The following is a 16,374-nucleotide window of genomic DNA, read 5'->3' as shown; positions in this document are numbered from 1 at the left end:
TATCTCTGTGACACTCGCCCGCGGGTCAGGCAAACCTGGGACCATTCGCGCTGCCCTTCTCTGTATACGTTCAGTATCCGCTGTTAGTTAATTGGTACGGGTCCCACACACTTGAGTAATATTCTAGGTTGACTCGCACGAGTGGCCTGTAAACAATCTCTTTTTGTAGACTGACTGCACTTCCCCAGTATTCTACCCATAAACCGAAGCCTGCCACCGGTATTACCCACGGCTAAGCCTATATGATCATTCCAATTCATATCCCTAAAAAGTGCTACACCCAAGTATTTGTATGAGTTGGCCGATTCCAACATTGGCTCACTGATACTATTTTCATAGGACACTATGTTTTCTTTTTCCTTTGCTGAAATGCATAATTTTACATTTATGAACATTTAAAGCAAGTTGCCAATCTTTGCACTACTTTTAAATTTTATCAACCTCTGAGTCTTCATGCAGCTTTTTTCAGACTGTCCTTCATTCTAGATAACTGCATAATCTGCGAAAACTCTGAGGTTACTGTTAATATTGTCCGCAATGTCGTTATGTACAATATGAACAGCAAGGGACCCAACACGTTTCTCTGGCGTACAACTGAAATTACTTCTACATCTGACGATGACTCTTCATCCAAGGTAACATGCTATGTCCTCTCTACAAAAAAGTCCTCAATCCAGTCACAAATTTCACTTGATACCTCATACGATCGAACTTTTGAGAATAAACGTATGTGTGGTACTGAGTTAAATGCTTTTCGGAAATCGAGAAATACTGCATCTACCTGATTGCCTTGATTCATGGCTTTCATATGAGAAAAGTGCGAGGTCGGTTTCTCATGATCTATGTTGTAAAATCCATGAAGGTTGGCAAGCAGGAGGTCATTTTGTTCAAGACACCTTATTATGTTCGAGCTTAGAAGATTTTCTACAATTCTGCAAGAAATCGATATCAAGGATATTGGACGGTGGTTTTGTGGATCACTTCTCATACCCTTCTTATAGACAGGTGCGACCTAAGTTTTTTCCATCTGCTGGGCACGGTTTTTTATTCGAGAGACCGATGATAGATTATAGTTGTCAGGGGGCCAAACTCAGCCGCAGATTCATTATTAAATCTGATAGGGATTCCATCGGGACTTGCGGCTTTGTTCAGTTTTCCCAATTTCAACTGTTTCTCAATGCCGCTAACAGTAACACATATGTCACTCACTTTTTCAGTGCTACAAGAATTAAATTCACAAACAGATTTAAACATTTCTGCTTTTGCTTTGCTACTCTCAATTTCAGTCCCTGTATTGTCCATGAGTGACTGGACAATAACTTTGGGGGCCGGCCGAAGTGGCCGAGCGGTTCTAGGCGCTACAATCTGGAACCGCGCGACCGCTACGGTCCCACGTTTGAATCCTGCCTCGGGCATGGATGTGTGTGGTGTCCTTAGGTTAGTTAGGTTGAAGTAGTTCTAAGTTCTAGTGGACTGATGACCTCAGAAGTTAAGTCCCATAGTGCTCAGAGCCATTTGAACCAATAACTTTGGTGCCACTAACAGCTTTTATATACTACCGGAATTTTTTTGGGTTCTGTGACAGATCATCTGATAAAATGTTGCTACGGCAGTCATTAAAAGCGTCACGCATTGCTCTCTTGACTGTCGAATGCGCTTCATTCAGCATCCCTCTATCTATAGCCCTATCATTTATTTTATTCCTAACATGCAGCAGTCTGTTTCTTTACGAGTTTCCTTACCGTGACTTTACAAGATGGAGGGTCTCTCCCATCATGAACTGTTCTACAGGGTACTTATCTGTTCAATGCTTGGTCAACTATTCTTTTAACTTGAAGCATAGTTCCTTTACATTCTCCTTTCGTGTGTTTAAAGTTTCAAGTTCCTCATTGATATACGACCTACTGTTTTTTTATCCAGTATACTAAACAAATAATTATACCTTCTACCTGTTTTAGTTGCTCTTTGTACTGTGGCAATTATCGCTGCCACAACCGAGTCATGGTTACTAATAGCTGTTACGATGTGCACTTTCTCAGAGAGTTCAAGTCATTATAGGCCAGGCCATCAGATCTAATACATTTCCACCATGATTGGGGTTCCGAACTAGCTGTTCCAGATAGTTTTCAGAGAAGACTTTCAGTACTGTTTCACAGGATGTCTTGCCGTTCCCACCACTAACAAAACTATAATTAACCCAACTGATTGTTGGATGATTAAAACCTCCTCCAACGATCACAGTACGATTAGGGAAGATATAATACAAGTGAACTGAAGTTTTCTCTACACTTGTCGGTTAGATCATGATGTAAGTCAGATGAGCCGTGTGCGGCTCGCGTTCTTGCCGTTCATAACTTGACGTCGTGTAATAGCGGTAGAGGCGTCTCGATTCCCTCTTGTGTTAATGGTGCCACTGAGTTGCTAGTATTGTTTGTCCGCGAGTAGCAGCAGCAGCGGTTATCGATAGCCAGTACTGTGGTACTATCTTTGGTGTCTTCAACATCTCTCGCCTCAGAACAAAAAGTCGCGTAACCAAACTATCCATCTTAGAGATTCTCTACGCGGATGATGTATGCATGATGGGTAATTCTTGCGAAACTCTTCAGACTTACATAAATCTGCTAAATGCCTCCTGCAGAAGATTTGGCTTAGCCATTAGCATCACTAAGACGCAAGTTCTCAAACAGCCACTTAGAGGTCTTAATGCAGATAACTCCAGTATTCAGATAAATAACAAACCCTTGCAAAATGTGTCAAATTTCAAATACCTGGGAAGCCAAATTAGAAGTGACAACAGCCTGACAACGGAAATCGCAGCGCGTATAGCCAGCGCAGCCTCAGCCTTCGGTAAGCTTAATGACCGAGTATGGAAATCACCTGATCTCAAACTACAAACAAAAATTGCAGTCTACAAAGCAGTAGTATTATCCACCTTACTCTATGCCTCGGAAACCTGGTGCTGTTACAAAGCTGACATTAAGAAGCTAAATAAATTTCATCTTCGATGTCTGAGATCAATTCTGCGCATCAAATGGGAAGACCGTGTCCCAAACACGGAGATTTTGCGCCGCGTGAAACTGGCTGGTATTGAAGCTTTAATAATGAAACATCAACTGAGATGGAGTGGTCACATAGTACGCATGGATGACAGTAGGCTACCTAAAGCGGTGTTCTACTCGCAGCTCTCGTGCGGGAAGAGGAGGAAAGGTGGTCAACACCTGCGATATAAAGACACCATTAAACGCCACCTTGCAGCCTGTGGCATCCCAAGCAACCGTTGGGAGGAGCTAGCATTGCGCCGATCGGAGTGGCGATCAACTGTACATAAGAGCATCGAACAATTCGAGAAAAAGCGTCTAATGAACCTGGATGCTAAAAGAGAGCTCCGAAAATCTCAGCTCAAGCCTGTCTACACGTATACTTACAACTCTGCTGGTCAACTTCACTGTGCTCCATGCAACAGGATATTCAAAGCGAAATTCGGGTTCGCGAGCCACATCCGAGCCTACCACAACAAGGACAGAGAAGACTGACGGAGTCGCTGTCGCCGGACACGGCGAGGAGGACATCATCATCATCGACATCACTATCTTTGGTGGCACGGCTAGTATTCCAGGTCGTTGTGTGTGTCAGGCAGTTCGGCTTCGGACGGGGCAGCGAGGAGGTCTGAAGCACGAGGGCAGGCCGGGACTGCTGGCGGCGCGCAGGCACTGTCAGACCGAGGGGCTGTAGCCGACGACCGAACCCAGGATGCTTGAAGTTGAGTGAACCTTATCCACTAGTGAAACCTCTAGTGTTTGTGATTTCGCTGTTGTTTGCGTGTTACTGCTCACAGGGTCGGTGAGACCAACCGCAACAAGTGGAGTCTATCAGGTTGGCGGAAGCTATTAGCGGCCTTCTGCTCCTTGATGTTAGTTTGGATTTAGTATTATTCTTATTAGTGTAGTGTAGCCAGCGGTATTTTCTGCCTTGTGGCCGCTAATGGCCCAGTTACCTGCCCTTTTCCGGCAGCGTACCTTTCCTCGTCATGTTGATGCTGTCTGACACAGTGTGTAGTTCGACAGCCTCTTGAATTGTACTGCGCATATGTTTTTGGGAAGTCTACCTTGGTTCCAGTATTTCCTTCGGCCTTGGGTGTGTTTTTGAAGACCTGGTGCTGCCCGTCTCTTCGCCCTTGCCTAAAAATATTCCATCATTGTACCGGTGATCGGACGTTGTTAGGTGGACTGGTTAGTCGGTCGGACGGCGCTTAAGCTACCCCTAGTGTGGGTTGCCATCCTGTTACGTGAGTACAACTCTTGGCTGCCTGTCTCACCGCTTACACAGCTGTAGTCACCTTCCTCAGGTCGATTCAGGGAGCACTGTCTGTGGATCACTCCGTCTTATTTGGACAAGTTGTCATAATTGTTTAAAATTTACTCTGATGTTTTAACATGTTATTTTCTTCCCCACTTGTAATTCCAGCCTTCACCCTTTAATTGTTTGTAACACTACTTGTGGCCTTCAGCCGACAAATCATTTTCAATTTTCTCTTAATAAAGCCTGCAGTCATCACTATAGCCTGTTGCCAACATAACCTTCCCACTACTTTGATTTATAATTTTTTTTAAAATTAGATTATTGTATGTATGTGATTCTATTTAGTTATGTTTCTGTGTATTTAAGTGCTGTGTAAGAGTAGAGAAGGAACAGCGATGGAGAGAATTATTTTTATGTTTTTTACGGGAGGGGGAAACCATGATGAGTGGACATAAGTATATAGCAGTGTGATGGAGTGTGAGATGGAGGCGAAGATGAAGGGAAAGAAGTGAAATGAAACTGTGAGTGCGGGGGGGGGGGGGGGGAGTGGGAGGAGGTGAAGGATGGAAAAGGCTCTTTCCTCTTTCACGTGATTTTATATTTATCTGGTCACTGAGCAACTGTTTATTTTGTGTTAATGCATTTTGTAAGTGGAAATTTTCTTGGAAAGGGAGGAGGTGTCTGTCTTTACTGATTTTCATGATATTCATATCTTTTTCAATATTGCTTGTTCTATGGTGTTCTTCTTTTAGATGATCCGCAAATTTCGAATGATTTGTATGGTATTTGAATGCTCTGATATGTTCTTTATATCTCGTGTCAAATGTCCTGCCAGTCATTCCAATGTATATCTTCTCACAATCTCTGCAACTGAACTGATAGATGCCACATTGTTGGTATCTGTCTGGTTCTGATTTTAGTTTTTGGATGTGCTATTGTATGAAATTGTTTGTTTTGTAAGCAATGTTTATGCCCTGTTTTTTTTAATTTTTCCTATTTTATGAGTGAATTTGTTGTGGTAGGTCATTGTATGCCATTTTTTGTTGTAGTGCAAGTTGTACGAGTTAGTGTGATTTGGTTCGTTTTTTCATTACATGTCACTTTATTTTTTTGTTTAGTTTGTCTACCATTGTTTCTTTGTGGCCTTTTTAATGCTATTTGTTTTAGAGTGGCTAACTCTTTCTGGTAATTAGAAGTGTTTAGAGGGATCCTACTCAGCCTGTTTAACATGTGTCTGATTGTTGCTTGTTTGCGGTTCTGTGGGTGGTTTGAAGTTTCATTTAAGATAATGTCACTTGTTGTGGGTTTTCTGTATATGTCAAATGTGTGTTTAATATTGTCTTTCCTTATGGTTATGTTTAAAAAATTGTGTGTGTTTTCTTGTTCTTCTTTTATAGTGAGCTTTATGTTTTTGTGTACAGCATTTTTGTCTTTTTGTAGTTTCTGTATTCTGTTTTTAGGTTCATCTACCATGCATATTATGTCGTCCATGTATCTGTACCATTAGATGACGTTGTAGCTTTTCTTTGTTATTATGTCTTCAAATATAAATCACTAGTAGGTTACGAAAAACTTTGCAAGCTCCCGAAACTTCTCGAAAATATACCTTTTTCACGTAAATATACAACGAAACTTGTGAGATGTTGGTTGTGGACGAGGATACTAGGGCCAAAGTTTCTCGAAACCACAGTTACTTTTATAGACGACAGTATAATACTACATAATATATCACGTTCCTGAAAAGCACACGTTATATTTACAAGTTATGGCTACAATTGACGATTTGATATTACGAAACACATCACGACACCAGTAGGAGTTTTCATAAACCAATACGAAAAACATGTTTAAATTTTACGTGAAGTTCTTTTACCTATATTTTCGATATGAATTTATGTGACGCACGTGATTTTATACGAAAAGAAAGGAAATGTCTGGAGTAGACATACATTGAGGTTGCAAATGTCATGGGATGGCGATGTGCACATATGCAGATGGCAATAGTATCGCTTACAAAAGGTATGAAAGGGCAGTGCATTGGCGGAGCTGTCATATGCATTCAGGTGATTCATGTGAAAAGGTTTCCGATGTAATAATAGTCGCACGACTGGAATTGCAGACTTTGAACTCGAAACGGTAGTAGGAGCTAGACGTATATTCCGAGAACCACAGTGTCAAAAGTGTGCCGAGAACACCAGATATCAGGCGTTACCTCTCACCTCGGACAACGCAATGGCCGGAGGCCTCCATTTAACGACCGAGAGCAGCGGCGTTGGAGTAGTCAGTTCTAACAGACAAGCAACTCTGTGTGATATAACCGCAGAAATTAATGTGGGGCTTACGACGAACGTATCCGTTATTGTGTGTCCGTCCTTGTGACTGGAGGACTGGGGGCCTTCGGCCGTTCATTTACGTTTATTACATCTACATCCGTCTGTATGATGTCATTTATTGTATTGCTACCAGTTTCGGTGCTTCAGTGCGCCACCTTCGGGCGTTAGCTGATGCTAAGGGGGTTAACACTATCCGTATATATACCGAGCGAGGTGGCGCAGTGGCTAGCACACTGGACTCGCATTCCGGAGGACGACAGTTCAATGCCGCGTCCGGCCGTCCTGATTTAGGTTTTCCGTGATTTCCCTAAATCGCTACAGGCAAATGCCTAGATGGTTCCTTTGAAAGGGCACGGCCCACTTCCTTCACCGTCCTTCCCTAATCCGATGAGACCGATGACCTCGCTGTCTGGTCTCCTTCCCCAAACAACCCCAACTATCCGTATACCCGATGCGTTTGTGGCCAACATCTATATTCATAGGGTATGGTGTCCGCCCCCGGTAGCTGAGTGTTCAGCGCGACAGATTATCAATCCTAAGGGTCCGGGTTCGATTCCCGGCTGGGTCGGAGATTTTCTCCGCTCAGGGACTGGGTGTTCTGTTGTCCTAATCATCGTCATTTCATCCCCCATCGACGCGCAAGTTGCCAAAGTGGCGTCAAATCGAAAGACTTGCAGCCGGCGAACGGTCTACCCGACGGGAGGCCCTAGTCACACAAAAAAAAAAAAAATTGGGTATGGTACCAGGTGGCCGAGGCGAGTGCCTTTGCTAACAGCTTGACATAGCCTGCAGCCACCTCTCCTGGGTTCGTGGCCATATCGGCTGGACTGTAGACGCCTAGGAAACCGTGGCTTGGTCAGATGAGTCCCCATTTCAGTTGGTAAGAGCTAATGGTAGGGTTCGAGTGTGCCGTAGACCCCACGAACCCATGGACTGAAAGTGTCAAAAGGCACTTTGCAAGCTGGTGGTGGCTGCATAATAGTGTGGGCTGTGTTTACATGTAATGAAATGGGTCCTGTGGTCGAGCTGAACCGATCGCTGACTGAAAATGGTTATGATGGACAGTTGGGAGAACTACCAGGGGTTGTGTACCAGAGATACCAAAGATACCCAAAGTACTATCCTCTCCTGTGGACAATGCCTCTCTTGCAGGAAAAACAAAACCCATCATTACTCGTCCACTTTACTGTGACTGATGTGTCAGCGTTGGGTCTTGGCGTCCTGCGCAGGGGTGACAGAGATCACGAAGAACTCAGGATGTTGCAACCATCCGACTAACCAATAGGCTGCAGGTGCTGTCTCCCACTGAGACAGAAACTGAACCAGAGGGACTCGATCCACCTACTGGAAAACCTGCCGTGCCCTGAGTCAAGGGGCAGAGAATGCAAAAGGGAAGGGATCCATTAATCGTCGGCATTTCAAACGTATGGCGAATAATGCCAGCAAGGGATGGGAAGGAGTAAAGGTGCCCTCATAGTGTACGGTTCGAGGCCTCTTTGAGCGTAATGAAGAGTCTATTCCGGCAGCCATTGAGAGAGCAGGGTGCAACTAGATACAGATTGTGGGGCACGTTGGAACAAACAAAGCCTGTTGTCTGGTCTCCGAGGTCGTACTTGGATCATTCCAGCGACTAGCAGAGAGGGTTGAGAAATCAGCCTTGCTCACCAAGTTCCAACGTAGCTTATAATCAGTTGCATTTTCCCCAGAATAGAACGTGGCCCTTTGGTTCTAGGTCGAGCAGTGGGATTGAACCAGAGACTCAGAACGTTCTGTGACAAGCTAGGATCGAGACTTGAGCCGTAGGGCTGAGAGTTGTAGGGTCCTCCTAAATGGGTCAGGTGTGCAGTACACATCAGAGGCTGCTACTCAGGTAGCTGACTGTGTGTGGGCTTAATTTAGGCCATTGTCCATACGGCCCAGATAATGACAGCTGTAGGAGAACCAAAAGTATAAACCTAAGTTCCAAAATAATGCCCCCCACCACGCGATTATACTGAAATCCTAGCAGTTAACCGCTAAAGACTTCGCAAAAAAGTGCCAGAGTTTGCCGAACCATCTGCAGCCATTCATGGACTTCATGTTCCCAAACAACGATGGAAATTTTATGGGCGACAGTTGTTCACAGTTAGTTTGAAGAACATTCTGGATTGTTCGACCAAATTATTTGTCCATCCAGGTGGTCCGATAGGAATCCCATCGAACGTTTATGGGGCATAATCGAGAGGTCAGGTCGTGCAAAAAATCCTGCACCAGCAACACTTTCGTAATTATGGACATCTGTAGAGGCAGCTTGGCTCAGTATTTCTGCAGGGGGCTTTCCAACGACTTGTTGAGTCCATGGCACCTTGAGCTGTTGCACTATGCGGGACAAACGGTGGTCCGAGGCTATATTATGAGATATACCATCGCATTTCTCACCCCTGTATATACGTAAGTGTGTGGAAATAAACGTGCGAACTGCACGGAGATTGGGCCCCTTTTAGACTAGCATGCCAAAGATGAACTCATTCACAAGGGGAGCCTTACCAAGAAATTACCCACGAAGTTTTTATTAGTCGATTATTCTAGATTTTTCCCCTCTCTGTGGGGTACGTCATAATTTCTGCTTTTTGTACAGCCAGTATAACCTTTTATGTGTGATGGTTGTTTTGCAGAGAGGAGCGTGTACACATCATACGTGTGGGCTGCAGTGGGCGTGGTGGCGATGGCCTCCGCCATCTTGCTGACGGGACGGTTCCTGTGGAGGAGAGGCGGCCACAACTACCCCGCCAGCAAGCAGGGTGAGCACCCCAGTAGGAGGCACTGGTGGCCGTTGAAACTGCATCGACATGAAGGCGGCGGGCAGCAGACGTCAAACTAGCATCAAGTGTACTACACACTTGACTAAGCAAACGACTAGCATTTCACTGCAACCACCAGGAATAGGTAGCAGTAACGTCGTCTACATCCTCCATAAAGCCCTCGGCACTAGAGATGGGTCGTTTGCGAACTAGCGGGTCCAAACGAACGGTTCATCAAGATGAACGGAACGAGTGATGAACGATTTCTAGGGAACTGTCTTTCATAGTTCACTTCGGTCGCGACTTTTTCCCGGGAACGGGCAACGGTCGGTCTCGTTCCCGCAACGGCACGTCGGCCGGTCTCGTTCCAGCCTCGGTCCCGTTCCCCTCTTACTCGGTCTCGGTCTCACTCGGCCGGACTCGCCCTTCTTCGCGTGGCCACTCGTCGCAGTTCCACTGCAGACCGCTCATATTTTGTTCAATGGTACAAATGGCTCTGAGCACTATGGGACTTAACTTCTAAGGTCAGCAGTCCCCTAGAACTTAGAACTACTTAAACCTAACTAACGTAAGAACATCGCCCGCATCTCGTGGTCGTGCGGTAGCGTTCTCGCTTTCCACGCCCGGGTTCCCGGGTTCGATTCCCGGCGGGGTCAGGGATTTTCTCTGCCTCGTGATGGCTGGGTGTTGTGTGCTGTCCTTAGGTTATTTAGGTTTAAGTAGTTCTAGGGGACTGATGACCATAGATGTTAAGTCCCATAGTGCTCAGAGCCATTTGAACCTAAGAACATCACACACATCCATGCCCGAGGCAGGATTCGAACCTGCGACCGTAGCGGTCACGCGGTTCCAGACTGTAGCGCCTTTAACCGCTTGGCCACACCGGCCGGCTATTTTGTTCAGTATAGAGTTGTTCGTTTCGTTCGCTGCGCATGTCCATTCTAGATCTGCTTCATACCTTTTTTGAACTCTGAACTTCTGGTTCTTTTCGTATTCTATTCACCATACATGATCGGTAATAAAAATGTATTTTATAGTTACGTAAATTACATAAAACTACGTGGTATGTAATACATACATTTTTCCAGGTAACAAAACGGCATATCAGACTTCACTATTTCGATAAACAGCAGAAGAAATCCTTGTAAAAAAAAAAAAAAGCAAGATTTTTGTTATTACACATTCAAAGTTGGCACGGCACACACGAGTGGCCATGTTCCGTCTTTTTTTGATCCAAGGTAAAGAGAATGTTCATTGTTATGGGAGGCAGACCGACTTACAACCTAATGAAGTCCGTGTTCCATAATCGAGTGTCTGGGGTCACATTTTGTAAAGAGAATATGATAACTTCTACAATATTATTCCAGTGGTTCAGGTGGCGCAAGAAAAATCGGCCCCGTGTACTAGACTGCTCATTGTCGCCTACCAATCGTCATCTGTTGCTTCGAAGTTGTTGCTTGCATTAGCTTATTTGTTATTTCTTCACTGCCTAATTATTACGTGTTTATCTATTCTGCTCGTAGCGGTCAACAAATCCTGCGTAATTGGCGAGCAGTCTGTAGTCGGGGCCGGTTTTTCGTGCGCCACCTCATATTATTTCACTGCGATCAGCCACATAACGCTACAGTTGCCTAAACGAGAGGTTTTGCAGAATCGCGAAAATTACAAGTGTGTGAGAATTCTGTTATGAATAAAAGTTCTGTTGTCCAGGGCGGAGGAAAGTGCCCCCTCTTGGCGCCTTCCATCTTCAGTCACCTATGCTACTAATTTTCAATTTTTCATAAGAACCGTACACCAAGCACAAATGAACGGTGAACGAGTAAAAATGAACGGTTCCCAAAAAAGAGTGATCACCAGTGAACTAGTTCCCAAGGATGAACGAGTCTGCCCATCTCTATTCGGCACACGGGACGAGGCAGCTAACGTTGACATGGGTGCAGCTGGGATATTCAGCGTCACGAGACAACATCGTCGGCAGACAGGACGAGCTGGTTAACGTGATTTTGCATTCCCAGCGCTCTCCAGCGGCAGTTGGCTTAATTTGTTCCGCAAACAACACAGTTCGTTCACGAAAACAGATGCGCGAGAATTCCCATGTAAGCTCTTTTCAAACACACGTCTCCTTTCTTGACCGAATGCTAGTCATATTGTTCTCTCTGTGGTGTACATAAATAAAAACTTCTATGTGGTGTCCACGAATGTGTAATAAGACAAAAATGAAAGATACATGTCTGCTCAGTAAGGACATCAGCCTACAAAAGGTTACCAAAGCGAACCAAATCACTCCTGACAGAGATTGCAGTTAGGCCTACATTTACGTAACATCAAATATTGCGGAAAGTACTTCTATTAATTTCATAGGAAACTCTCGCAATCTCTTAGAAAATACTCAGATGAAAAAAGATGCATGCAGCAGGACGCAAACCTCGAGAGACCCACCCTCGTTTCTGGAAGTGCCTCAAACAGCTACCCTATGCTGACATCCACCTGCTAGCAACTTCGTATTTTGTGTTAGTCCTCTGAAGCTTTAATTGCCGATATGTTATTGATATTCAGTTATAACAAATGCTAACAAGAACGACACGTTTTCATGAATCTTCTATGAGTCGTTGCCTTGAAACGGCCTACTCTAATAACACGCTAGCTATAGCGCGAAAATAACTAAATAGGAAATTCTTTAATCACCAATATGTCGTTTCCCATCATTTTATTACAACAAATAGTACCAATAACGAACCGTTTTCAACACATTCAATGTGCTGGTGCTTAGAAACAGCATATACTCATAGGGTGTAACATATAACGAAAAACCCATCTAATATAGGCTTCTACTGAACCCGACAAATAAAGTATGGCATTTTACTTACTGCCTGTCACGTATGGAGCATTCTTCATTCCTTTTGGTTTTACTTTATGTCGCACGTTGCCGAAATATCGCAGAACTTACTTTGTGTTTCACCTTACGAAATGGCTCCTCAAAGAGAAGTAACAGAAAGTGACGTCACAAAACTCGTAGAGCCCCACGTCAACATTACCTAACTTGTCCCGTGCGCTTATTGCTTGCGAGAAAATATTTGAATTCGCATTCGCGATAAGATCGTGTTATGCTTCGTCTAACGAGGTCAAACATGTAACACCCAAGTTTCAGAATCTGGCAGTGGTCAGATGTTGTCCTGAAGATACTGTGGTTTTTCGTTCATCGACATTTCTGCTCACATAGGTCGGAACCCCATGACTGCCATGTTAATGTGGAATCGATGGGTTGCGGAGGACATTCCTCAGTGGCATGCAGCTTTTCAGTGGCACCACTGGACTAGCGCCTGAGAGGATCAACACATTCCTCACTCAGCTGTGCAGGATTGAACAGCCACGTCACACACCGGGTGATCAAAAAGTCAGTATAAATTTGAAAACTGAATAAATCACGGAATAATGTAGATAGAGAGGTACATGGGGTTTTATTAGAACCAAAAAAATACGAAAGTTCAAAAAATGTCCGACAGATGGCGCTTCATCTGATCAGAATAACAATAATTAGCATAACAAAGTAAGACAAAGCAAAGATGATGTTCTTTACAGGAAATGCTCAATATGTCCACCATCATTCGTCAACAATAGCTGTAGTCGAGGAATAATGTTGCGAACAGCACTGTAAAGCATGTCCGGAGTTATGGTGAGGCATTGGCGTCGGATGTTGTCTTTCAGCATCCCTAGAGATATCGGTCGATCACGATACACTTGCGACTTCAGGTAACCCCAAAGCCAATAATCACACGGACTGAGGTCTGGGGACCTGGGAGGCCAAGCATGACGAAAGTGGCGGCTGAGCACACGATCATCACCAAACGACGCGCATGTGTCGGACATTTTGTGAACTTTGATTTTTTTTTTGTTCTAATAAAACTCCATGTCATTCCAAGCATGTATGTCAATTTTTACCTCTCTATCTACATTATTCCGTGGTTTATTAAGCTTTCAAATTTATACTGACTTTTTGATCACCCTGTACATTGAGTAAGGAAATGAACTTGTTTTGCAGCAAGGCAAGTGTCCACATGCACAGTTTGACGATGTGTACAGATCCACAGACAGTCACCACAGCGACGTTGTTGAGGCTTCCTTGTACGTGCTATCAGAAGGGGGTGGGGGTAGGCTGGGTTGCACCGACGTGTTGCTCCCAATGACAACACTACACATATGCTAGTTTTCGTTTTCTCTATAGTATCGTGATAGACATACCCATGTGTTGAAACTCCTAGGAAACACGTTCCCAGGTTGCAATTGTCTTCTCTATAAGGTCTTGATTAGGCACTACGGCGTACTATTCATTACACAATACCATAACTTTTGGTTCGCATATCTGGTACTTTGGACAGCAGCCTTTACATTTCTGGCGTTTTCAGGTTGGTAGCTGTGCCCTATCTTCGAGGTCTCCATAAAGTTGTCTTTTAACAAGATAATGTGAGAGTTCATGTTGCTTGTGCTGTATTGATATGCCTCAGTGCAGAGGGTGTTCAGCTGTTACCTTGGCCAGCACTTTCTGCAAATATATCATCCACTGGGAACATCTGATCATGGGTTGCCGTCAGACTGGCTCGCAGCCACTACCCCAACTGATCAACTTTAGCACAGAGTTAAAGTCTCATGGAATGACATAGCCATATCTGCCATCCAAGCTCAGTTTGTGGCCAAACGGGTTAGAGCCACCACCCACTAGTGGGCATTCTAGCGGTCATGGTGGGCAGTGACTGTTAGAGGCTATAAAAACCTTTTCACTAGGTTTTCATAAAATTTTAACATAAAGTATGTGGTAAGCAATTATTTTCATATGCTTGAACTTGCTGTAACTGTGCTTTATAGATTTTACTAGACTATTTCCTGTAGCTTCGCCTGCATGTGCATTCAACACGTTATTGCTCACATCTACCCCCTTCTCATTTCCATCTCATCCGTTGTCACTGTGTCCACCTCATCGTCCCCACACTACCTTCTCCTCCCCACTCCCTCTGTCTCATCTCCTCCTCCCTCTTTCTGTATATCTCCACCTGTCTCTCTCTCTCACCATCTCCTCCTCGCATCTCTCTGTCCTTCCCTCCTCACTCCTCTATCTATCTCCTCTGCCCCTCTCACAAACTATCTACTCCTCTCACTTCATCTGGCCATCCTCTCCTCACCCCACTGCTCTAACCCCTCCTCCCCTCGCTTTAATCTTCTTCTCCTCTTCCCCCATCTATCCATCCCGTCCTCATCCATTTCTCTCTGTTCATCTCATCTGTCCCCTCCCTGTGGTGTCCACCTTCTCCTCCTGTTGTCTCTGTCTGCACCCTCCTTCCATCTTCTCTCTATCCATCCATCCATCCTCTCCTGCCTCCCTCTCCCTCTGACCATCCCTCCATCGAGGCTGATTGTACTCCAACACTCTACACCTCTCATGGAGGGCTGGCTACACATCAGAAGCTAAGAAATCCTTTCTTGATCCTCATGTAAAAGCTGCAGTGCAAAGCAGATCGATAAGACAGGCTGATACTACTCTAGCACAACATGCCTGTCGTGCAAGGCAGCATGCATTTGGGGACTGGAAAACAATTCCTTACTCCTGACATGTAGGCTGCCCTAAAAACCAGATCGATCAGGCAGCCAAAAATGTTCCTACACAATATGATTATCATACAGGACAACCTATATGCCAGTGGTTACAAAAAGCACGTTTTTGACCTATTTCCACCCTTACTGGAGCTAGGGTGTTATAAATCCCATACTGCTGATACTCACGAGGCCTGCTGTTTCTGTGCCATATTTGGTTGAAATCGATACAGGGATTTTGGAGCAAATTGCGGACATTAACCAATGGGAAGTTAGAAAACTTTACTTCTCACACAGATACAAAAGTGTTTTCTTTCAGCGAAAGAATGTCATCGAAAAGAAGTGTCTGCTATGTGAGCAATAAGTTGACTGACACACAAAGTAAGCAACACCCATCCTTCAGACTCGCTCTTATATCGCACAATAAGGGGAAATTTCTAATTCTATAACTTGTGTAGGGTCGAGGAGAAACTTTATAAGTGATGGAGACTTAATAAATGGAAAGCATGCCGCCGCGCGTGATTAGCCGAGCGGTCTCAGGCGCTGCAGTCATGAACTGTGTGATTGGTCCCGGTGGAGGTTCGAGTCCTCCCTCAGGCATGGGTGTGTGTGTTTGTCGTTAGGATAATTTAGGTTAAGTAGTGTGTAAGCTTAGGGACTGATGACCTTAGCAGTTAAGTCCCATAAGATTTCACACACATTTGAACATTTGAAGAAAGCATGTCGGATGGAGTTGTAGATCAGGAAGATGAGGCCTGTTAAAGAAGGCAAGACATGGTATGTGAAATGTGTGTAGGTGATGGGCGAGAGGAATATACTGAGACAGCCTTTCAGTTTCCGTATGAATCTACTTCGTCAGTGCTGAGCGCTGTTAATTACTGATAATACAGTGAAAGCAAATGGTAAACGAATGTGGTATAGCATTGTTTAGGGTTCACCGGTAGCTTCATACCCTGGTGTGCAAAGTGTAAGGACTCAAGTTAACTTTTGCATGATGTGTCACTGCCTAGGAATATAGAAAGAATTACTACAGTGTAGTACAGAAGGTAACTGAAAAAAGTACGCAATGAGATGAACAGATATGACACTTTTATTCAAACGCAATAATTAACCTGAAGTCGCCGCGACTTACGGTGTTCTCCTGAACACGAAAAAGTCGAGACATGGTTCTTAATAGTGTGTGTGGTCACCATGGACGGCAGTGCATAATCGGAAACGTGCTCCCATGCACGTCACAAGGCTAGTAAGAAGTTCATGTAGCAGGGCATTCCATTCCTTCAACTGCGAGGTTGACACCTACCACATGGTCGTTGGGGCATGTGGACGAAGAGATTCTCATTATTGCTTTTCTTGCCGTATTTGTTGTTACATGTTTTAGA

At 44.5% G+C, this 16,374-nt stretch overlaps 1 protein-coding gene across 1 annotated transcript in view; it reads left to right on the top strand.

Moving 5' to 3' along the window:
- Nucleotides 1-16,374, top strand: part of LOC126161243 (uncharacterized) — a 157,176-nt gene that overhangs the window by 58,742 nt on the left and 82,060 nt on the right. The window contains exon 3 of the mRNA XM_049916983.1: nucleotides 9,287-9,412. Coding sequence (XP_049772940.1) covers nucleotides 9,287-9,412 — 126 coding nt within the window. The remainder of the gene's footprint in view (nucleotides 1-9,286; nucleotides 9,413-16,374) is intronic.

Source organism: Schistocerca cancellata, chromosome 2 (genome assembly GCF_023864275.1).
Source record: "Schistocerca cancellata isolate TAMUIC-IGC-003103 chromosome 2, iqSchCanc2.1, whole genome shotgun sequence".
Classification (NCBI taxonomy): Eukaryota; Metazoa; Arthropoda; class Insecta; order Orthoptera; family Acrididae; genus Schistocerca; species Schistocerca cancellata.
Note: the sequence above shows the minus strand (reverse complement) of the source record. Positions and strands in the feature narration are given on the sequence as shown.